This window comes from Oryctolagus cuniculus, chromosome 2, assembly GCF_964237555.1.
Source record: "Oryctolagus cuniculus chromosome 2, mOryCun1.1, whole genome shotgun sequence".
Taxonomy (NCBI): domain Eukaryota; kingdom Metazoa; phylum Chordata; class Mammalia; order Lagomorpha; family Leporidae; genus Oryctolagus; species Oryctolagus cuniculus.
In genome coordinates, this window is record NC_091433.1 from 128,113,623 (window position 1) to 128,136,944 (window position 23,322).

The following is a 23,322-nucleotide window of genomic DNA, read 5'->3' on the forward strand; positions in this document are numbered from 1 at the left end:
CGTGATGGCAATGTTCCATCTGGATGGGGATTGTATTACACAGATGTATTTGTCAGCTCACCAAATGATACATCTAAGACTCGTCACCTCCTTGCATGTAGATTTTACATCAAAAGAAAGCTTCATTGAACTTTATTATCATTTATTATTAAAATTTTATGGAACTTTAATAATATGGATGCTAAAGTTGTACACTTGAAATGAACCAATTAATTTACTGTGCAGCAGATCAAATAAAATAAAATGGAAGGATGGGTGGAAGAATGCAGAGATGTGATGAAGTGAAATGTAGATTTCATTATGTAATTCTTTCAAGTTTTTAAAATAGGAATATATAATAAAGATCATTTTTATATACTATGCCTGGCACCAAAAGTTCAGTCATCCAAGTAAGATATTCTTGGGCCATTTCTATCTACTGCACTTTTATTTTTTAAAAGATTTATTTGAAAGTTAGAGTTGCAGAGAGAGGGAGAGAGATCTTCCATCCTCTGGTTCACCCCCCAACATGGCTGCATGGTCGGGGCTGACTGGGCTGCCAAAGCCAGGAGCCAGGAGCCTCTTCCAGGTCTCCCATGTGGGTGCAGGGGCCCAAGCACTTGGGCCATCTTCCATTCCTTTCCCAGGCCATAGCAGAGAGCTGGTTAGGAAGTGGAACAGCCAGGACTCAACCAGTGCTCATTTGGCTTAACCCAGCACACTACAACACATTTTACTGGGAGTTAGGTTACACTGAGATGGGGGAGGGAGAGGCTGTATAAGAGGAGAGATCTTGTCCTTACTCCAAAATGCGGGACCTCAGGCAACGGGGAAGAACCCTCATACCTGCTCCCTCTTCCCCAGTCTCCAAAAGGCAGGACGTGGGAGGCTCGGGCTCCCTCTTTCAGCACAGCTGGTGCTGAGCGTGCCTGCACCATGGCAGGCTGTGGTTGCAGGGTTGTGGCGATGGCACCTATTGGGAGCTCACATATCTGATTCTCCTGTAACTCAGAGAGCCAGGTCCCTGATGGTTCCTCTTTCCACAAATGAGGAAACGGAGGACCACAGCACAAACGGATCACTCTGAAGCGCAGAGCTCAAACTCCAAAACTCCAAACCATTTAGACAGGGAATTCTGATTCTCACCCCTCAGCCCACTCTGCCCCTGGCAAGCAGCAGGCAGTTTTCCGAACGCTGGTCTGGAAGGCTCAGCCCTGGCCCGTCCTCAGGTGCTAGCACAATTCCATGTGTTGCATGTGTGCTGAAGGAAACATGCTGATTTTGGCTCACGGTTCTGGAGGGCACCCAGGCTCAAGTGGCCCCACCTGGCAATGGCCTTGCTGGCAGAGTCCAGGGCAGCACACAGCAAGGGTCAAGGAACACACATGTGTGTGCATGCGTGTGTGTCTGTTGGCCTCTCTCCCTCTTCTCAAAAAATGGCCAGTATTCAATCATAGGGGTCCCCTATTTAATTATAGCCGCCTCCTACAGGCCCTAGCACAGTCCTACACTCTGAATCCCTCACAATGTTAAACTACAACATGAGCCATATTCAAGCCACTGCATTCATAATTTAAGGCAGCAGCTACAAGTTACAAACATGCAGTGGGTTCTCACTTTCTTAAAGAACAGCAGATAATGGATCCAACCACATCATGTTTAAGAATAAACATTTGTGTCCAAAATTTGTTTCACTTTAAAATTTACTTGTGCCGGCGCCGCGGCTCACTAGGCTAATCCTCTGCCTTGCGGCGCCGGCACACCGGGTTCTAGTCCCGGTCGGGGCGCCGGATTCTGTCCCAGTTGCCCCTCTTCCAGGCCAGCTCTCTGCTGTGGCCAGGGAGTGCAGTGGAGGATGGCCCAAGTCCTTGGCCCCTGTACCCACATGGGAGACCCAGAAGAAGCTCTTGGCTCCTGGCTTTGGATCAGCACAGCTCTGGCTGTTGTCATCTGTAGAGAGAAGCAGTGGATAAAGACTTCTCTCTCTCTCTCTCTCTCTCTCTCTCTCTGTAACTCTGCCTTTCAAATAAATAAATCTTTAAACATTTGGAAGTGCCCTCTTGTTTCATTATGCTCATTTATGGAACATACTTTTACAGTATTTAATCTATCACATGGATCTACCATCACCTGTTTCCAATTTGCTGTCAATACAAGCAACAGTGCCATGAACATTTTTGGACAGCATGCTTGGATTCTTATGGGAGTTTGCACAGCTTATAGTTAGAAGTGGGACTCCTGAGTTATCATACGCATTGGAGACTGCCAACCTCATACCCCAGGTTGACCACTACTAACAATGTGTTGCATGACCTTGAGACTTTATACACCTGTATATACAGATATACATATAACATAGTTAACAGGTGCACAAACATGGACAGAGATCAATACACGTAACTGCTTTCCAGAAAGAGGTCATCCTCCACACAATCTTCTCTCTCATGTTTTATAAAGGGTTACCGAGGACTCCTGTCATCTACATTAACTGACCAGTGCTGACCTGGGGGACATTGAGAGGATGTCTCTGATTACATCATCTCAAATAACTCTTGTTGTGTGGAGACAGAGCAGCACACCAGCTCTCACACAGTGCAGGATATTCTGGCCTGCTGAACCCAATCTTTTACTTTACAATGGTGAAGGCTGTGAGCCAGAGTGCAGAACTGAGGAGACGGCCCACAGACCCCCAGCAGGTGCGAGAAGGGGAGTGAGTGTCCAGGCCCTGCCGTGCAGGCTCCACAATTCCAGAGGCCACTTCCTTTGCTTCAGTGAATAAAAATATCCCAAGATGTCCAGCAACCAGTGCGAACTGCCTGAGGCAGGGGCGGGGCGCCATACCACCACAACTCAGGAAAGCAAAAGGAATTTTAAAAGGCTTGTTCCTTAGCATTAGTTCTTCCCAACATACTTACACCTGCCTATGTCACAGGCTGAACCACAGCCTCAGCTTCATTACTAGCAGTTCCCACTGAGTGTCTGCCCTGCGCCCCAGTGCTGAGCACACAGGCTCACAGGTGCTCACACAGGTGGGGCCTGGATGCCTGAGCCTTGCCATATGCATGTTTGAACCCTGCCTCAGCCTCCCATTAGCCGGGTGATCTTGGGGCACCACGGCCACTGAAACCTCAAACTCCACATCTAAAACTCGTGCAAAGAAAGCCAACCCACCTTACAGGGTCTTGTACAGGCGAGCGAGCACACGTAAGTGCTCAGAAGTCTGAATCCCAGAGGACATATTTAGAAAATATGCAGGGCACCGGGTGAAATAAAGACAAGGCCTGGCCTTCAGGACTTAGTAAATTTATCAGAATGTCAAACAGAAACCATGGAAACAGGTGTGGCTTTCAGGCAGTGAGAGCTGTAGCACAGTAAACAGGCCAGTCTAGAGGGCAGAGGCGGGGTAACCACGGGGCCCCTCAACTCAAGGGGCTCAGAAAATAATCCTGAACAAGGTCACACCCTCGGCGCTGCGTCGAGGCTGGGTCCCAAGGCTTCAGCAAATACATAGCTATTCTGGGAACTGTACAGGTCTTGTTAAACTAATCGGGTCCCTAGACACTCAGTGAGGTGAGCCCCAAGGCCGCCGTGTGATGGAGATGGGCATGAGGCACACACACACACACACACACACACAGCCCTGCCCCAGCCCCCAGCCCCAGGAGTCCCCTGCAGATGCCACGTCAATGACCAGCGGCCTCCAGCAGCTCCCTCCTCCCTCCAGTTCTTGGACTTTGTTCTTCCGGGTCCTTCCACCGCCCGGGCAGCTGTCCTCATGCTCTTTCTCCTGTCTTCTCAAGTTCCCCCCAACTTCCCACCCACGGGGGCCTCCCAGGGGCTTCCTTGTTAAAATGGACCGTTCCAGCGAGGAGTAAGTGCAACAGGCTGTGTGAAAACAGTTTTGCCTCCTTTTCTGAGGCTGTTGCCAACCTCCCATCATCATCTTTGAATCCTCTCTCCCTGCCCACCACATCCCAGCCCCTCCCCATCAGCTGTAGCTGATAACAAAACCTCACCAAGAAGGGCCAACGCTGTGGCAAAGTGGGTTAATGCCCTGGCCTGAAGCACCGGCATCCCATATGGGCACCGGTTCGAGACCCGGCTGCTCCACTTCCTGTCCAGCTCTCTGCTATGGCCTGGGAAAGCAGTAGAAGATGCCCCAAGTGCTTGGGCCCTGCACCCACGTGGGAGACCCGGAGGAAGCTCCTGGCTCCTGGCTTTGGATCAGCGCAGCTCTGGCCCTTGCGGCCATCTGGGGAGTGAACCATCGGATGGAACACCTCTCTCTTCTCTCTGTGTAACTCTGACTTTCAAATAAATAAATAAATCTTTAAAAAAAAAAAAACTCACCAAGATAGTTTCACCTCGCCCCACCCACAATGTCCACTGAAGACAGACTCACATTAGGTTTGTGTGCAAGGCCTTCTGGGCTGCAGCCCTAACCCACCTTCCCAACTCTAATCTCCACCAGGACATCTTTATCCCCCGGGTGACTAAGTCACTCACAGGGGGCACACCATGAAATGAGGATTCTGCGTCCTAAATAAGGGGATTAGCAAAACGAAGTCTCATCCCAGGTCTTCAGAACCTTAACTCCTTGATATGTACTGCAGCTCTTCACATTGTCCTCCGAGTTCAGACCTCTGGGACATTTTCCATTTTCACCAGAGGGCTGGTGCTGTGGTGCAGTAGGTTAATTCTCCATCTGCGGTGCCAGCATCCCACATGGGCACCAGTTTGAGTCCCGGCTGCTCCTCTTCGATCCAGCTCTCTGCTATGGCCTGGGAAAGTAGCAGAAGATGGCCCAAGTGCTAGGGCCCCTGAACCCAAGTGGGAGACCTGGAAGAAGCACCTGGCTCTTGGCTTCGGATCAGCACAGCTCTGGCTATTGTGGCCATCTGGGAAGTGAACCAGTGGATGGAAGATTTTTTTCTCTGACTCTCCCTCTTACTATCTGTAACTCACCTGTCAAATAAATAAATAAAAGAAAGAAAACATCCAGCGCTGTCTGTACAACCCTGTCTCTCTAGCATGCCCACAGCACATGCCACTTAGGGTGTGTGAATAGGTGGGCACATGGCGACTGCATGGCCCCTGCCTGGGCAACTCAAGGCTGCTGGCTAGGGCCCATCACCTCCACTGGGGGCCGCTTTAGTGGGACTGTAGAAGCCCAAGCTGAGCCAAGCAGTATTTTTCAGCTCATGGATGGAAAACAAACGGCTGACAGCAGCGCTGACCCCAGCAGGGCTGACAAGAGGCACTTGTACCTTTGACTGCCAGGCTGCCAGCTTCCCAGCCTTCTCGCCTATCCCATCCACAGCCTCCCATTCCACTCCCTGGATCTTACATTAGCCACACTTGGTTTCTGAGACTGGAAACCACAGAACCTTCACTGACACGTTAGTCCTTTGGGTCCCTGAGCAAAGCCAACCAACTGTCCCCGAGTCCCGGGTCACTCAGAGCCACCCAGGTGCAGTACCTGTGCCATCTGGAGTGGACCTCACAAAGGTCGGCAGCATTTTCACGGAAGCAGTGGGGTGGGTGGTGGCTCCGAGCCCTTTCTCCATCTCCTTGCGGAACCGCTTAGAGATCTCCAGGAGGGTCTCGTCGGAGAGACGCATGTGGTAGAGATACTGGTCAACCTGAAGGTGGGGGAAACAGCAAGAGTCCCATAGGTCAACGCAATCATGGCAGTGTCTGTTGTGAAGCCTCACTCGGCCCTTCCAAAGAATAAAACCTGTCACGTACCAAGAGTTATTAAGGACCACTAATAGGAACTGATAACAAGGCTGTCTTTCAAAACGAAAAATAGGGGTTGGTGCTGTGGTGCAGCGGGTAAAACCATCTGCAATGCCAACATCCCATATGGCCGCCAGTTCAAGTCCCAGCTGCTCTATATCCAGCCCAGCTCTCTGTTAATGGCCTGGGAAAAAGCAACAGAAAAGATGGCCCAAGTGCTTGGGCCACTGCCCCACTATGTGAGGGACCAGAAGAAGCTCCTGGCTCCTGGCTTCTGTATGGCCCAGCCTTGGCCTTTAAAGACATTTGGGTAGTGAACCAGCAGATGAAGAGCTCTCTATCTCTCCTTCTCTCTCTATAACTCTGCCTTTCAAATACATAAATCTGTAAAACATTAAATATGTAGATATAATTTTATTTCTAGAGAATGGTGACCACCAGGGCAAAGGACTACTGGGCAACAGGAGAGCTCTTGACAGACAGCTAAGATCTCAATGCCTGTGGCAATCACAGACTAACCGGGAGCTGCCACTCACGGCCACTGCCCAGTACCACAAGAGAAAGGTTGTAACACACACCACTGGCCCAGGGAAAAGAAAAGTATGGCTTTTACCAGATGTATATCACCTTCACACTATTATAAAGTCACAAAAATGCTAAGTGGAAGCATTGTAAGTCGGGGCCATCTGGGTTAGTGCCCACATCGTAACACCAGCGGCTAGGAGAAATGTGTGTGCTCACCTTGGCATCCCCAGAGCCTAGCACAGTGTCTGAAACACATAGAGGCTCTATACAAATGACATGACCCCATCTCCTTCACTCGGAGGCAAAAGCTGACCCTGCTTGGGACGTAAATTTATACTAACTCCTCCCAGATTGACTACCGGGAAGAGGAGAAGCACCAAGAGCCCCTCTCAGGTTTCTTTCTTGGAAATTCTTGTCTGTCTTGGCCAGGAGGGACTAGAAGGCACACTGCTCTCTCCAGTTCCAGACTCATAAATTCCCAGGGACAAAGTTGGGCCAGTGACCACTACTGCTGTCATTCCCATGAGAAACACAAGTAAACATCCAATCCTGACAAAGTAGACTGTACTTTTGTAGCTGGCTTTCTCAAACTCATGTGCTCATTAATGGGATAGCCTTTTTATATTTTTCAGAAATTTTTTTTAAAGTTTATTTTATTTGTTTGAAAGGCAGAGTGACTCAGAGAGGAAGAGGAAGAGGAAGAGGAAGAGGAAGAGAAAGAGAAAGAGAGAGAGAGAGACAGAGAGAGACAGAGAGAGACAGAGAGAGACAGATCTTCCTCCACTGATTACCTTCCTAAATGGCTGTAGCAGCTGGGGCTGGCCAGGTCAAAACTTCATCCAAGTCTCCCACATGGGTGACAGGGGCCCAAGCACTTGGACTATCTTCCACTGTCTTCCCAGGTACATTAGCAGGGAGCTGGATCAGAAGTGGAGCAGCCAGGACTCAAACCAGTGCTGCAATGTGGAATGCCCCCATCAGAAGTGACAGCTTATTCTGTTAACCCACAATGCTGACCCTTATTTTCCAGTATTTTTGTCAGTTCTTGATTTTTTTTAACCAAATTTACAGCTTCGGATTTCCAGAGGAACAGTGAAAAGTGTTTAATCCTCTAAGAACAATCCCAGTGTCCACTTCTGTGACAAAAAAATAGAAAAGTCCTGTTGTTCACACATTCTGCCTTCCAGGTTACAGCCTAACTTTCTGTGGGGTTTGGGCAAAGCCTCCTTCCCGGGACTGTGTCTGCCCTTGTGGAAAGAGTTCATCTCAAAGATCTTCTGCAGTAGCAATCTTTGATCATTCTTCTCAGACTCCAAAACGACCAGCTCCTGGGATACTGTGTCGACAGCAGCCATGAGCACGATGAAAAGTTCCACAGTGCAAGCACGCACCCTCTGCAATTGCCCAAGTTGCTAAAATACAAGCAAATCTACAGACATCATCTCACATGGGGCGGGAAAGGACAGAACAGGAGAACGCTAAGCCAGCCCTGAGCTGCTTCTCCACTCCCTGACCCAGCCTGCAGAGCCCAGGGTCTGGAGTTGCAGAAATGAGGATTTCCCAGAATTCTCTTGTTGCCAGTATTTACTAAAAACCTCAGACTAAGCCCATTGGTCTAAACCAAGAACCCAACTGATCTTTCTGCTTCCTTTCAAGCTCCTGGTACCTCATTCCCCTTGAGCCACTGTCCTTCCAATTCTGCCCCAGCCTCCCAGAACTAGGGAGGACAAACCGCCCACCTCCAACCACAAACTGTCACTGACCTCAGCTTTCTGCAACACTGGGGTACACTGACATACAAAGTCCAGCACCACCCAGACCAGAGGCCAAAGCCAAGCCACGTCCAGGACACCAAGGCCTGCTTTGTGCCAGACCCTGTCCTCATAGCACCCATCAACCCACTTAATCCTCACAACAGCCCCAAAGCACAGAGTGGCTTTACCTCCATTCTAGAAAGAAGGCAAAATCCCCAAAGCCACACGGACAAGGGCCAAGCTGGGCCTGGGTGAGGCGGTCCGACTCACCTGTGCTCTTGTGCACTCTGCTAGATGATAGCCCCGTTTCTGCTGGACTACAGTAGGGTCTGTGCAGGCCAGACAGCACTGTGTGAACCCAGGCTGGCCACCTCCACTAAAGATCTTCTATTCCAGGCATCCCCCAGTGCAGATAGGAAGGCAAACAGTGGCGAGCACGACCCATGGGACTGGCCCAGCAGTGTGGGGCAACAGACATGTCACTGGACATGAGTGTGACATATGACAAGGTCAGAGAGCCCACCAGAAGCCTCACTGACACCCCCACCCACCTACCCTCCATAGATGGTCCTGTGCACTTGACAAGGGGCAGGGGAGTTCCTGCCCGGAAGAGCAGAGCCCACATTGTGTGGAAAGAGACCCTGTAGCTTCATCAACATCATATGTGTCCAGAGCTCATTCTACAGTGGCCAATCTAAGTTTATCTTTGATGTTTAAACTGCTACAAAGCTTTTACACGGTCACCCTTTACTCAAGTCACTTGCCCTTTCGCAATAGATTGTGACCATTTTCAAGTGTTCGATGACAATGAATTGTGACAAAGATAGTCACAAGAGCTGAACTTTTACAGAGCAGCTGTGACCTGCCAGATGCCATCCACACCTTGACCCGCTGGATCTCTGTCTTTTTGTAAAACTTCTGTATCCTTGTTTAACAGATCACTCAAGTGGTGAGGGGCAGAGGTGGGATTCAAACAGAGGTCCTAAGGACCCTCATGACCACCACCGTTGCCTTGCCCATGGCCTCTCTCAGGATGGGTGGATACTCCCTGCCTGCCCTGTGGTTTCTTAGATGACCCCAGGACCTTAGTTTCCTCACCATCATGAGGATTAAGAGAAAGGATAGAACAGTGGTGAAAACCACAAGGCAGCACCTTGGCCCAAACTTCCCCTTTCACCCTGGAGTTGTTGGAACTCAGGAGTGGGTGGCACCTGGGCATCACCATGTATCTACCCAGTGTCTTAGGGCCTCTCAGGAAGAGATGATCAATTACCACTGGACGGTCACACCACTGGAGCCCACCCAGCCTTGGTGGGTACTGCTGTGTTGAGTGAACAGCAGCCAAGGAAAGCAGAAGTTAGAAACAAGAGGCAGCCAGTGTTTGAAGACGGTTTTCCTGGATTGAGAGGGAAGTGAATGAAGTTTTCGGAATCCTGCCAACTCTCACTCTCAGCAGAGCCAAAGAGACAGCGCGACAGAGCACAAGGCCCAGCGTCACAGGAAGGTGCCACGTAGGAGGTGTCACATGCACGGAGTACTGGGGCTGCAGCTAAAGAATATTCTCCGTTAGGAAGGAAAGGCCCCGGGGGCTACTAGTTGGAAATCCCAGTGCACAGAGTCCTGGAGGGTGACTAGTCTGTCTATCCCACCTCCATGGATTGTCATCTGGCCTAGGTTTGAATGCTTCCAAGCATGAGACACTTAGCCACCCCCCTCCTAAGTTCCAGAGTTGCTCAGATCTCGTTAGAATTCCAGAGATCCATTCCACCCTTGCCAAACAGACACCCCCAGGGTTAGGGGCTCAACAGTTTCCCCTCTGCTTGGGTAGGTTTCCAAAATCCGGTCATGGCCCAATTAACGCAGCTTAAAGTCATTTTCACCATTTTTCTGTCAGGGGTCTTCAAAAGTCAGTAGCTAAAGTATTAGGCTCACTGTGCTTCTATGAAAGAATCCAGGCCTGCTCGGATTTGGAATGACAAACTCAACGCTCGTTTTCAGTTCAGTTGTTGGAAACTATCCAAGCAGGGCCATGGGAGTGGATGTGGGTGCTGTGGTTTCATTGGGGTGAATATGGGTGCTGTGGTTAAGATACTGCTCAAGATGCCTGCTTTCCATCAGGGTGCCTGGGTTTGAATCCAGCCTCCACTTCAACTTCCAGCTTCCGGCTTCCTGCTAACGTACACCTTGGGAGGCAACAGGCAGTGAATGGCTCAAGAACTTGGGCCCCTGCAACCCATGTGCATGATCCGGATTGAGTTCTGGGCTTCTGGCTTTAGCCTGGCCCAGTCCCAGCTGTTGTGGCCATTCGGGGAGTGAACTAGTGAAATCTGTCTCTATGTCTCTGCCTTTCAAATCAAATGAAAAATTTTTTAAAATTTATTAAAAATAAAATAGAATTATTCAGGCCAATACCCTTTCGTAGCTGCTGGCAGTGAAGTTAGGGCTTTAGCATCAGAAAAATCAGTGTGAAGGGACCTGCACTGTGGGGTAGTGGGCTAAGCCTCTGTAGTGCTGAAATCCCATATGGGTGTCAGTTCAAATCCCGGCTGCTTCTCTTCTGATCCACTCTCTGCTACAGCCTGAGAAAGCAGTGGAAGATGGCCCACATCCTTGGGCTCCTACACCTGCACAGGAGACCCAAAAGGAGCTCCTGGCTCCTGGTTTCAGATCGGCCCAGCTCCGGCCTTTGTGGCCATTTGGAGAGTGAACCACGAATTAGGATTCAAGACCTTTCTCTCTGGGTCTCTTCATCTCTCTGTCTGTAACTCTAACTCTCTCAAATAAATAAATAAAATCTTTTTCAAAAAAGAAAAAGAAAAATCAGTGTGCATCAGTACAGGTGTGAACCCCAGGTTAGGCATGCAACATTGGAGGAGTCACCCGTGCTCTAAGCCCCAGTTTGCTCACTCTCAGACAAGATGAGGCGCCCTACACAACAACTTAGGAACAAACACAGAGCTCTATGTGCTCCCCCTCTTTCCACGCCTTCTCTTCTTTCTTCTGGATTTCCTTGCTGAGTCACAGTACCAAAGCTATTTCTCAACCCTACTCAGTCACACTTGGGGTTAACAAGGAGAGGCTAGTTCCTCAAACTGTTCCCCCTCTTTGCATGGCGGGCCTGTGGGGCTGCTTCTCTTAAACTCTCCCCAATCTGAGGGAGAGGAGGCAAGGAGGGGCATTCCAGCAGGGTGGGGGGAGCCAGGCAGGCCAGAGCAAACCCAGGCTGGCTGTCTGCTTGCCCCGAAGGCAAAGGCCTGTGTGGAGAGAAAGAAATGTCAGTTTCAGTTGTTATCTATCCAGCAATGTCAAGGAGATTGGAACTTCCTCATTGAGTAATTTTGGTCAGCCTCATTTTTCTCATAACCCATCCATCTGATATCTACCCTCCTCTGCTGCCTTAGGGTTGGTGGTAGCTGGGGAAACCCAAACTCTTTTTGAAACAACCCTCAAAACGGGAAGTCATTGCCACTCATCGCCTGAAGTGCCCACCTTCTCCTCCAGACCAGCACGGAAAGGAAGGGAAATCGTGTCACAATCATGCTACAAGACCCAGACGGAACAAAAGGTCCTCCTCATAGAGGAACCTCTTCAAAGTGTTCAGTGGGCAGGACAGGCCAGACAGCCCTGGCCAGCGTGGGGAAGCCCAGGAAGGAACGGTCTGGAAATGGGAGCCAAGAAGGAATCTCACGGAAACTGAGGCCTATCAGGGGACAGCAGCTCTCACCAAGGTCACACAGCTGAGACTACGGTCTGGGTCACCCATGTGCCTGACAGCTCTGCAGGTCCAGAAGGGCCCATTTCAGCCAGAATTCCATTTGAATGGTTGGTGGCCAACGCCTCGGTCCTGAGGCCACCATCTCTGGTCTCAATGGGAAACTGGCCCTGGTCAAATTATTTATGTCTCAAAGCCATATTCCAGCTTCGTTAGCTTGTTATACAAAGTATTACAAATTCCAACCTCAAGTACCTTAAGAGGTGTAAAAGGAAAGTAATAGAAGAAACATTAAATTTTAGTGTCTAAAAACCTTTAAGACCCTAACACAATCCTCTATTCTCTGGCCACTGCTACAGCCTCAGTATAGTACTTTACATCAATTATCCACAAAACATTACAGCATAAAGAAACATATGGTAAAAAGAAATCCATTTTGGACATGGCTAGTGATGATAGTGGGACTAATGCCATTGCACTGTATACTTTAAAGGTCATTAAAATAGTAAATTTTATGTAGATTTTATCATAATAAAAAACATTTTCTTAAAGAAATCGAGATTCCTGCTCTCTGGGGCTTTATAAGTTGGCAAAGAACCTGGCTCAACATAGGCTAATAAATGCCTCTGGAACACTAGGAAGGATGGGTCTTGGTAGGTAAGTAGGGCAAGTACAATGCGAGACAGCCCACGGTTACAGTCACAGGTGAAAGTGGCCTGTGAAACCAGTGTTCAAAGGAGGTAGCTTCTGGGCAAAGCAGTTTGACTGCATGAACGCTGACCTGGGCACACTCAGAGTGCGGACAAGTTCAAGATCCCAAAGATCATGAATTTCAGGTTCTAGAAAGCTACGAGCTCACAAGTTACATTAGCTCTCTCGTGAAATGCTTCATAGCAGTACGATTTAACTCTACCATTTTTAATCAAGCAATGACAAGTTTGACCGAAGACCACAGCCTGTGTGTAAAGGTCCCATGTTGTTCACTAACCCTTCCATAGCCACTCAACTGCCTTTAGGTTTATGTCAGGAGAAAGCTCAGCTGGCCAGATGTACTGTGCTTCCTGGTAAGGCCAATGAGATGAAAACACTGATTCGAGGAGAGCTGTCCTTTTTGCCTTGGCCACCAGGATGCTCAGAGTTCTGTCCTCAATCCCAATCAACTCCCTTCAGTCTAAGTCTTCTGGTAACCATCCATGCCCAGCTGCCGACTCTTATTCTAGAAATCCTTTTACTGAAAGGTGAACTAAATCAACAAATCCTTTTAGTAAGCAGGCAGAAAATAAAGAATACATGAATGAGCAAATGCTCAGTCATTTCTGCAGGACACACCTGCCCAGGAGAAGGATGAACGCAAGTGTTCAAATAGGATAAGAAAGTTGACTCAACAAGCTTAGACGTATCCCAGCCAAGGACGCAGGGACACTTGAACTAGAGCTGACTTCCTTTAGATGTTTCTGATTTAAGATCTAGAGCTGACTTCCTTTAGATGTTTCTGATTTAAGATCTAGAGCTGACTTCCTTTAGATGTTTCTGATTAAGATCAGATCTCCAAGTGGTACTGAAGGAACATGAGCTAAGTTCTACCTGTGAGCTTCTAGACCCAAAGCAACTCAACCGAGTTTCCACCTCAGTCCCAGGGATGCAATCTGGTCATCTATACACCAGACCAAAGCTCCAACTGGGCTCCTTGAAAGAAACTGAAGAGGGACTGAGCCTTCTGGGAGTGAAGGTCCTTGCCGCTAGTCTCTTCTGCTTTAGAGCCACCAGACCAACCCAGGGGAGGCAAGGAATACTCCACAGCAATGAGAAGGCACCACCAACTACACCACACACAGCAACGTGGAGGACTCTCACAGCGCAAGACACAAAAGGCGACATGCTACCGAACCCTTTATACCAAGCACAAAAACACCTGTTCTCTTGGAATTCAACACAGTGATTTACACTTTGGGGTGGGCAGGGAGCGGGGCTGGGTTAGGGAGGTTAGTTCCAGAAAATAGAGCTGGTACTGGTACTGTCTGTTACTGGATCTGGGTGGTGGTTACCCATTGTGTTCAGTTCCCTATGTGCATTATGTGTCAATTTTAAAAATGTAGAGGGGCGGGCATTTGGCTCAGTGGTTAAGATGCTGCTTAGAAGGCCCATATCCCATATGGGAGTGCCTGGGTTCAAGTTCTGGCTCTTTTCCCGATTCCAGCTTCCTGCTAAAGTACACCCTGGCAGGAAGCAAGTGATGGCTCAAGTATCTGGGTCCCTGCCACCAATGTGGGAGACTCAGACTGAGTTCCTGGCTTCAGCCCAGCTCTAGCTGTTATGGGCATTTGGCGAGTGAACCAAGGGGGAACTCAGTCTTACCTGTCTGCCTGTTTCCCTCACTCCACCTTTCAAATAAATAATTTATGTGTATGTGTGTGTGTGTGTGTGTGTATATATATATAAAAGAATAAAAGGCAGGTGGCAAGGACTTGGCCCTAATCTCTCTACTACATGCTGTCAGAGAGCCAAAAGGAATCAGAGGTCAAATGAGGACAAACCAGAGGAGAAACCCACAATATAAATGCAGCCACATAACGCCTTCCAGTGACTATACACTGACACACGCTTGCAACTTAGTTTGGAAAGAATCTCATATTTTTTACATTATTCCTTTGCCAGGTTTTACGTAAATCTTTGACAAGGAGACCAAGGCTTGGAGAAGCTTCCCCAAATTACATGTCTAACCCCTGGCAGGACTCAAACATCCAGTAACCAGCTGAGTGCCCCGACCGAGGGCACAGGGGGGTACCTAGCCCAGAAAAGCCGGGAAACTGCTATTAATGAGCCCACTGATAATAATGCTCTCACAGACTCCTCCTGGGAGGGCAGAGGCCATGCAAAGAGCAGCAAGTTTATCCTGTAAAGTTGCCAAGCTAAGGCCAGATGTTTCTGATAAAGAAAAGAGAGGTTGGGAGAAGACACACAACAGAACATGGATTCTTTAAGGCCCCTTGTGCTCTGAAACTCAGCTGACCCGGGTTACAGATCCGCCGCCGCTGGCTCCAGACAGAACAAGGAAGACCCTCTCGGAGGCCGCCGGGCCACCGCTGGGAGATTCCAGCTGACACACCATAGACTCACAGGCCTGGGGCAGCCGAGTGAGCGTAGGGCTGACCACGGAGGCATAAAGGCCACTCCTCCAGGATCCTGTTGCACTGTTGTGAGTCATAGGGTTGGTTTCCTGTTCTTCCAGTTCTGTCTCTCAGCTGCATCAAGTTACAGCCAGACAGACCTCAGCAGCAGCACCTGTCGGGGGCCCAGAGATGGGCATTTGGGACACTGGGGCCCTCCTGTCCTCAGACATTCTGTTCCGAGAGTGGCGCAGCAGTGCAAAGGAGTAATATGTCCTGGGTACACAGGGCCCCAGCACAGTCCACTTGGCAGAAGTTATTTGATTGAGCACCAAGTTCATTGTGCCAAGGCTGGGCTCTGAGGACACTAGGAGACACCAGCCTCACCAACAAGGGACTCCTTCTAGGACGGGAGGCAGATAAGCCCACGAGTCTTTACAAACTGAGGGGAAGGGCAGGGAGTAGGCAGCTTCTTGCACAGCAATAAAGTACAAACTTACAGTCACGGAATCACATGCATCAGTGCAATCGTGTGGAGCATTTGTCTTGGAAAAGTTAAACAACCTCAATGTAGAGATACAGCAGGAGCTCGAGAAGTTGTCGTCATGCAATAGCCAAGGGGCTATGGTAACGCCAAGGAGAAGAGTCAGAAGAGAGGCTGGAAGGAGAAGAGCAGGTGACTCCAGACTGACGAGTGCGTGGAGCCTGCCCTTACTCTTCAGGCTTGTGCTATGCAGGATCCTGACCTGGTTTCCTCCCCATCCTCCTGGCTACCCAGTCAGGTGTGCTAAATTCTCTGTACAGGTCAAATTCTGCCTTCTTCTGGACAGCCCCATGCCAAGGACCACAGTGTGCCTCAGAGCCCGTGGTGGCATCTGCACTCCCCACTGCTGTCTGCTACCAACTGCCCACCTGCAGGATCAGATCCTCTGTGTCTGCCCCTCTGCTCCCTGTCCAGTCCTAGATCTTCCCCCGTCTGCCCCACCCAAGCCAAGATCAGATCCACCATGGGCAAGACACCCAAGACACAATCAATGTACACCTATGGTAGTGTACCTATGGTACAGTGTTTTTATACTCAAAAGTAGCCCAACAGGGAAAACAAAGGACAGGGATGCCCTAGGTACAGCCCACTGAGCAAACCCTGCCTTTGTTCTTGGGGAACTCACACCTAGGAGATAACAGTTCATGCTGCCCAGATGGTGTTTAAAGGAAACTGGGTTCTAGATCTGGGGCCGGTCCTTCGGTACGTGGCAGCTGGTTTCCTCAACTGTCAAAAGAAGGGTTGGGACTGTAGGATACCAAAGGTCCTTTCCCAGCTGAAACCTGACTCATAAGCTCGTGAAACAGAAACATGATTGACCATCACCAGCTGTGCCGGGCAACCTCAAGCTGGGGGGTTCAGGGCATGGTCTCAGGAGTCACGCTGTCTGGGTCTGGGTTCTGGCTCACCCCCGGGCAAGATACTGTCCTTTTCCCTGCCTGGTGTCTTCAACCGAGTAACAGCTCATCAGACTGCCTGCCCCGGAGGGCCGCTTGAGGCTGGCCCGGGTTGCTACGTGCAGTGCGTGTGGAGGTCAGCTCTCTGAGTACTGCCCAATTTGTTGTCTGTAAGATGGTTGAGGCGAGGGGGAGAAGGAATGAAGGGACACAGCCGGAAGGCTTTACAGTGCCGGGGGAGGGTCTGAAACAGGAAATCCAGGGAGGAAGCAGGAAGCAGGAGGAGGAAGCCCTCAAATGGGAAAGAAGGAAAAGTGGCTGCTTCAGATGCCCTCATTTAGCCCTAATTAAAGCTGTCAGATGGTGCGCCTGGCTTTATTCCTGCCTCCATTAGAATGTGTGGAGAAGCCAAGAGGAAGAGGCTGGAAAGGGCTTGCGAGAACAAGGACCACCTCCAGGCCTCCCAGGCCAGGGATGCTGAGCGCCCAGCGTAGGGGTGGAGAGGGCAGGCTGGCAGGAGGCTGCGTAGGGGGCCCCAAGGGCTCCCAGAGTCTGCTTCTCAGAGCCCAGACTCCCTCTCCTGGTTAACACAGAGATAATTTGACCAAGATCCCTCCTGTACAGGAATGTCAAGGAGAGGCTTAGTGACAGATCCAGAGAGAAAGGAACGCACAGCATGACCACGACCACTGGGAAACAAGGGCGGCACTTAAGGGGACACGAGATCCTTGTTCACAGGACCAGGGCCAAGACCCCCAACTTAGGGCCCACAAAGGCTGCTCAAGGGGCAGGATGAGGAGTGCAGGTTCCACACCTGGGATCCCCCCGAGTCTGCATAAGAAGGACAAAGAGTTCCCTGCTGAGGCCCAAGGTGCCTGGGGGACCTCCACCCAGTGAGCCCAAAGGATGCCAGTTCCCTCCAGCGAAACCCAAGAGTCAAGGGCAACCCTTACCTTGGCCTGGCCCTGTGACTCTTCAGAACAGTTGCCCAGTGGAAAGCCAGAGTCGGGGTAAGCATCTAACAGGAAAACTACATCGGAAGAAAACCAATGCCCAAGTGAGCAGCCTCAGCAACCGCCCTCTGGGGAGTGCCCTCTGCAGGGAGCGTGGGTTAAGTTCTCCAGTGAGGAGTTGGACTAACGCTGTGACCATTAAACACAGCCGTGTCTCCCTTGGGGTCACGAGGACGCGGAACTGTCCCAGACGCAAGACACCCCAGGGACCCCAAGTAGCAGAAGGAAAGTTAGAGAAAGAGCTCAAGGCGGGGCCCCTGTGCTCAGGAAAGAGAAGGTTCTAGAGGTGTGGAAAGGGTAAGTAGGGACACTTCCTTCTTCCCCCTGCGGCAGGAAATTTCTACCCTTCTGCCCTCTATCCTCCGATCTAATCTGACCTCAGACAGAGGTCACAAACAGATGCGGCCACACACACTCCAAGAAGCCCTTGGGAATCATCCGGGTCAAAGCAGGGCTCCTTTGTGCTCCTGGCCAGGGAAGCAGGTATCCAAGAGCACTAAATGCATGCCAGGCACAGTTCGAGAGCCTCACATGTGCTGCTAACTCTCTTTCTCTGTGATCCTTACAACTGCCCTAGTAAAGTTGTTATCCAAACAACCTCTCCATTTTATAAGAGGAAGACATTGAGGCCCAGGGACGTTTAATAACTGGCCCCAGCTCACACCGCTCATTACGTGGCCAGCCAGCATTCAACCCCAGAGTGAGCGACTGCGTCCCACCACACAGCTCTCCCAGTCACTGCTGCACTCCCCAGGCCCTCAGTGGGGGCCACAGGCCCCTCTCCTTTGCTTCCCAGCCCCAGCAGCTCCTCTCCAGCTCACGTGCCTGCCTTGTCTGGAAGCCCAGCAGATGCCCAGCCTCCATGGAAACCCCAGCACTACCACAGTGAGATTCTCCCAAGGTCAACTCAGCAGATCTCTCTCCGGGTGGCTTCCTGGCGTGCTGGCCACTGGCCACATTTTTCTGGCTGAGAAACAGCAACTGGAAACCCAGCCTTCAGTGAGGGATTGTGAGTATTTGCTGGCTGTCGTGGCCTGGAGACCTCATCTGAAATTCATCTTTTCTAATAGCCTGTTTCCCATCATGACTGTCCCATGATGTGGCACACTACTGACAGCTGAGGGCTGTGTGGCCATGCATGACACCCTTGAAAACTGAAGGGGTGGAGGGGTTGGCCTACGTTCTTCTACAGTGGTTTCTCCACCTTGATATTATAGACGCTTTGGCCAGAGGGGAGCTATTCGGTGCATCATCCAGTGCATTGTGGGATATTTAGCATCATCCATAGTCTCTGCCTACCAGATACCAGCAATGCATACTCACCTATCTGTCACTCATCTGTGACAACCAACAAGGTTACCAAACATTGCCCAAGTCCACGGTAGGGATGGAATGGGGGTGGGTTGGGGAGAGAGGATGTGGCAAAATCTAATTAAAAATATAATGCTCTGAAAGAACGGGGGTAAAAAAAAAGCAAAACTAGGCTTTGTCCAGTGTTTGGAGCAGGTGGAATTCTTGCTCTTTATGATAGGCTGGGATAGAGAACCCCCAAGAAAAAAAATTTGACCCAAAATGCCAATAGTACCAAGACTGAGAAGCCACCAGCAGCAATGCCACTCTCGTGCAAGGGCTGGGACTGGATTTGCCATCCTCCACCCCCAATGCTCTCAACGCGCAAAGAGAGACAACACAGTGTTGGAAAACACACCAAAACTTGCTGATTCAAAACTCAAGTATGATAATGAGGAATCTCTTATCAAGAGTGGCTCTTTTAAACCGAACAAAAGAAGCCAGTTTTCTGGGGCTCCTGAGTTCTTTAGTACATCAGATCGTCTCATTCCAGCCACATTTTGGCTTTGTGGTTTGTGCTGTGCCGATTCCCCTTGGAAAAGGGCCCCCAGCTGCCCCCAAACTCCTCAGGGTGCTGGAAAAATTCAGCTTGGAAAAGTGATGTTGGCTTTGGCTGAACAGCCTCAGAGGGAATTTTAATTCATTCAAGGATGTAGAAAAAAGTACTTCTTACAAGTCTGTTAACAAAAGGATGGTTAGCAAAAACTACAAAACATCCCTGCCGCCATCAGTTGTTTTCTGAGCGGAATGTGGGAGAAAGGAACAATATTGATACTAAGATGTGGACCAAATGAGACAAATCATACCAGTCAATGTCAGTCAATCCAATAAAAATTAATCTAGTTAACCTGCTCAAAAATAATTGTACTATGGTTTTAACCAATAGTTTACTCCCACTATGTCACCCCTTTAGCTAGAGATTAATGGCACATAGTTGGTGGTCAATGTTTCCAGGCTCTGGAGTCTCTAACCCCCATCAACCCAAACTAATACACCCTCTTTTGACTTGGTGGCCATAAATGATCTTACGTCTCCAGACAACTGAAAGACATCTTAGTTTTTCTGTTTCCACATTGCCACCAGAATACCTTGCACCCATAGTAGTGTCTCAAAAAACATTAACATCCTTGTCTAGACTCTCAAAGCTCGGTAGAATCCTTCCAGCTCCGATGTATTCCCCACTCAAGTCGAGTGAAGGCCATCCCTTGCTCACCCAGCAAGGAGTCTCAAGTGACCTATGTATATTCCAGGACTGGAGTGAAAATATGTCACCAGTCTATATGTGTTGAAACAGTTTGGGAGAGGCAGGCATTTAGTCTAGCATTTAAGACACCCATGTCCTAGGGCCAGCATTGTAGTTCAGCAGGTTAAGCTGCCATCTGCAATGCCAACTTCCCATATGAGTGCTGGTTCAAGTCCCAACTGCTCCACTTTCCATCTAGCTCCCTGCTAATACGTCTGAGAAAGCAGAGGAAAATGGCCCAAGTGCTTGGGCCCCTGCCACCCATGTGGGAGACCTGGATGGAGTTCCAGGCTCCTGGCTTTTGGCCTAGCCCAGCCCTCTCTCTTTCCCCATATATATAAAACTCTGACTTGATAAATCTAAATTTTTTTAAATGACCCCCATGTCCCACATTGGGTTGCCTGGGTTCAATTCCTGACTCCAATTCCTACTTCAACTTCTAACCAGTGTATGGCTCAAGTAATTGGGTTGTCACCCATGTTGGAGACCTGGATTGAATTTCTGGCTCCTGGCCCCAACCCCAGCTGTTGTAGCTTTTGAGGAGTGAATCTGAGAATGTGCGCTCTCTCAGCCTCTGTGAAAGACTGATTGATTGATTTGGCCTTTGGCTAAAGGAAGGGGTATACTTCATTTCACGTCTATGGTTAACCCTGGTTCTCATTCTTAAGAGACAAAAATCCTAGGGCCGGCATTGTGGCACAGTGAATTAGGTTGCTATCTGTGATGCCAGCACCCCATGTGGGTCCCGACTCTTCCACTTCCAAACACATTCTCTGTTAATCCACCTAGGAAAACAGCAGAGGATGGCCCAGGTACTTGGGCCCCTGCACCCACGTGGGAGACCCAGATGGAGTTGCTGGCTACTGGCCTAGCACCATCCATTCCCCTCATTTGGGGAGTGAACCAGCAGACAGATTTTTCTCTCTGTCTCTGACACAACCCTATAGCAATCAAAAATGAAAATGAATCCAGAGGGTGCTGGTGCCACTGATCAGAGAGACGGGAGGGCTGGTTTCACTTCTGGATATGCTGGGAGGGTGTGCTGCCAGACATCCGTGAGGACACAGGCATGGGCCAGGAGCCCACTAACACTAACACTCCCTGGAGGCAGGCAAGTGCCTGGTCAACAGCGCGGTGCTCTGGAGCCAACCACATGGCTTCAATTCCCAGCTCTTACAGCAACATTATGCACGTTCTTCTGTGCCTTAGTTCCTCAGAGGTAAAACAGAGGCTGATAATAATCACACTTATCTCATGGGGTGGCTGTAATGTTAATGAGCTAAGTTAGCTAACTTAGCTCAAGAGCTTGGAACAGCGCCAGCTACACAGAAGACACTCTGTGTTTGCTCTTGAGTTCCGAAGCATAAACTGGCAAAAGACAGCAAACCACCTTGACTCTCATCCATGAAACACTGGGAGAAAAGTGTTCCCGATGGGGCTAGTTCTGGGCAGGTGGCCCCAAGCACTTCCGTGCCCTCAGACTGCACAATATGCAAGACGATGTCGTCCCAAGGAGATTTCAGAAGAGTTCACGTCAAGGCCTTCCCAAAGACGAAAAGTAAACTCGACCCTCAATCTCCTCTCCCAATGCCTCCGTCCAGCGGCAGCCCACAAGGATGTTTCCCACATACTCTGTCTTCCCACTTCCTATCTGATTGCAGATAGAATCAAACAGCTCTGCTCACCTGAACCGGTGCCTGCATCCCAGCGCGGGCCACCTGGTGAGTAAAAGGCCCGCCTCAATTCTGCCCCCAGTGGTAACTTAGAGAAAATACACCCTCCCCGCGCGTAAAGGCTGCAAGGTGACGGTAAGTGGCGCGATCAGAAGCCTACAGGAAAGGCATTTTCAGGCGGCTGTGGGTAACGATCACAACCCCACAAAGGGGACAAGACTGCTAGCACCTGCGTTTTACGAAAAGAAATGAGTAGCCCAAGGAGGTCGGGGTCGGCTGGTTAATAAATCACAAGTCAGGGATCGGAACCCATTCCCAGATACCTCGGCTAATTCTGGGACCACGGAGAAGACCCCATTCCAGGACACCCGCGAGGCGGTCTCAACCCACAATTCTAGCAAAGAGTAGGCTTGTAAAAGAACTCAAACGCTCTGGAGCGTCAGTCACACCCGCCCGAGAAGCCCACCCTGGGATTAGCGACCCTCCACTTTGTACTTTAGGACCTGCCAAGAGTCGACAGACTTCCCCTAAGAATTAACTTGGGGAGCGAAGCCCAGGGGGGGCGCCAGCGTCCTGCCATCCCCCAGACTCGCTTCCAGACACACTGAACGAACGCGCGGAGCCACATCCCGGGAGCGAGCTCGAGGGTAACAGCCGTTCACGGACGGGGAAAAGCTCCGCTGTACCCGCCGCCCCCTGCTCCTCCTCCAGTCCGCGACTTGCGCGCCAGGGCTCCGGCATCAGCAGAGTGGGGAGACCAGCAGGTCGTCCTGCACAACCAGAGTGTCTAGACATCTGCATTCCGGTACTGAAATTTCAAGTGTGCAATGGAGCAACGCACGGTCCATTGCCTCACCGCTCTGAAACACACGTCCTCCGCAGCCCATCCCCTCCCTCAAATCCTAGCCAAGCCTCAGGCCAGGAGCCAATCCCTTAATCTGCAATGCAGAGCCTCGATTCACCCCAGAGGGAAAGCGCCCCGGGCACGGCCCCGCACCCCTGGGAGAGGCTCCCCGCCGGGCCCCAGGTTCCTTTCTTATGTAAATGGCCCGGCGCGGGAGAGGGATCGGCTTCGGGAGCTGCTACGAGCGAGGTGGGCACGGCAGGCCCTGGCCCAGGGCAGGAGAAAGCTCGCTTTCGGAAGGGCCGAAATCTTAAGGACTCTGGGAAGGGGGGAGAGTAAGGTTGGTCCCCTCCGAGGAACTTTTTTAAGGGCAAACCCGAAAGTAACATCCAGACCCCGCCCCCACTCGGAGGCGGGCCCGGGGGACACGAGGCCGAGCTGGGGGCGGGCGATGCGAGCCCCTGGCCGAGCCTCAGTTCCGGCCGCCTCAGTTCCGGGGAGGGGGCGCGGCGGGCGGAGTTCCTCCGCTCGCTTTCCTGCTCCTTCCCGGGCAGGTTCCCCGAAGTCCACCTCCGCAGGGCCCCGGGACAACTGGGGACGGGGGCCGCGCGCCTCCTTCCCGCGTATGGAGCCCCACGCGGCCACGGAGCCTCCTCCCCCGGGCACGATTGTTCACCACGTGTTCTCGCCGGAACTCGGCCGCAGAAGGGGGGTCCTACCACGTGGGCGCAGTAGTCCCTGACTACGTGCCGGGTGACCCGCCGCTCTAGAAACAAAAAAAAAAAAAAAAAAAAAAAAGAGGTAGGGGCGGCCGCGCGAGCGCGCGCAGGATGGCCGCGAGCCCCCGTGCCTCGCACGCGCGCGCTCGCCTGCCAGCGCCCGGCGGACGTGGCTGCTCCAGCCCAGGAGTTTCATCAGCAGCCCGGACTTTTTCTGCGAACCT

General features: G+C 50.8%; 1 protein-coding gene across 2 annotated transcripts in view; it reads right to left on the reverse strand.

Annotated features, from left to right (window-relative positions):
• HK2 (hexokinase 2) overlaps positions 1-23,322 on the reverse strand; it is a 61,353-nt gene that overhangs the window by 37,363 nt on the left and 668 nt on the right. The window contains exon 2 of one of the 2 annotated variants that reach the window (XM_002709709.5): positions 5,459-5,621. The exons of the other annotated variant lie outside the window; for it this stretch is intronic. Coding sequence (XP_002709755.1) covers positions 5,459-5,621 — 163 coding nt within the window. The remainder of the gene's footprint in view (positions 1-5,458; positions 5,622-23,322) is intronic. 2 annotated transcript variants of the gene reach the window in all.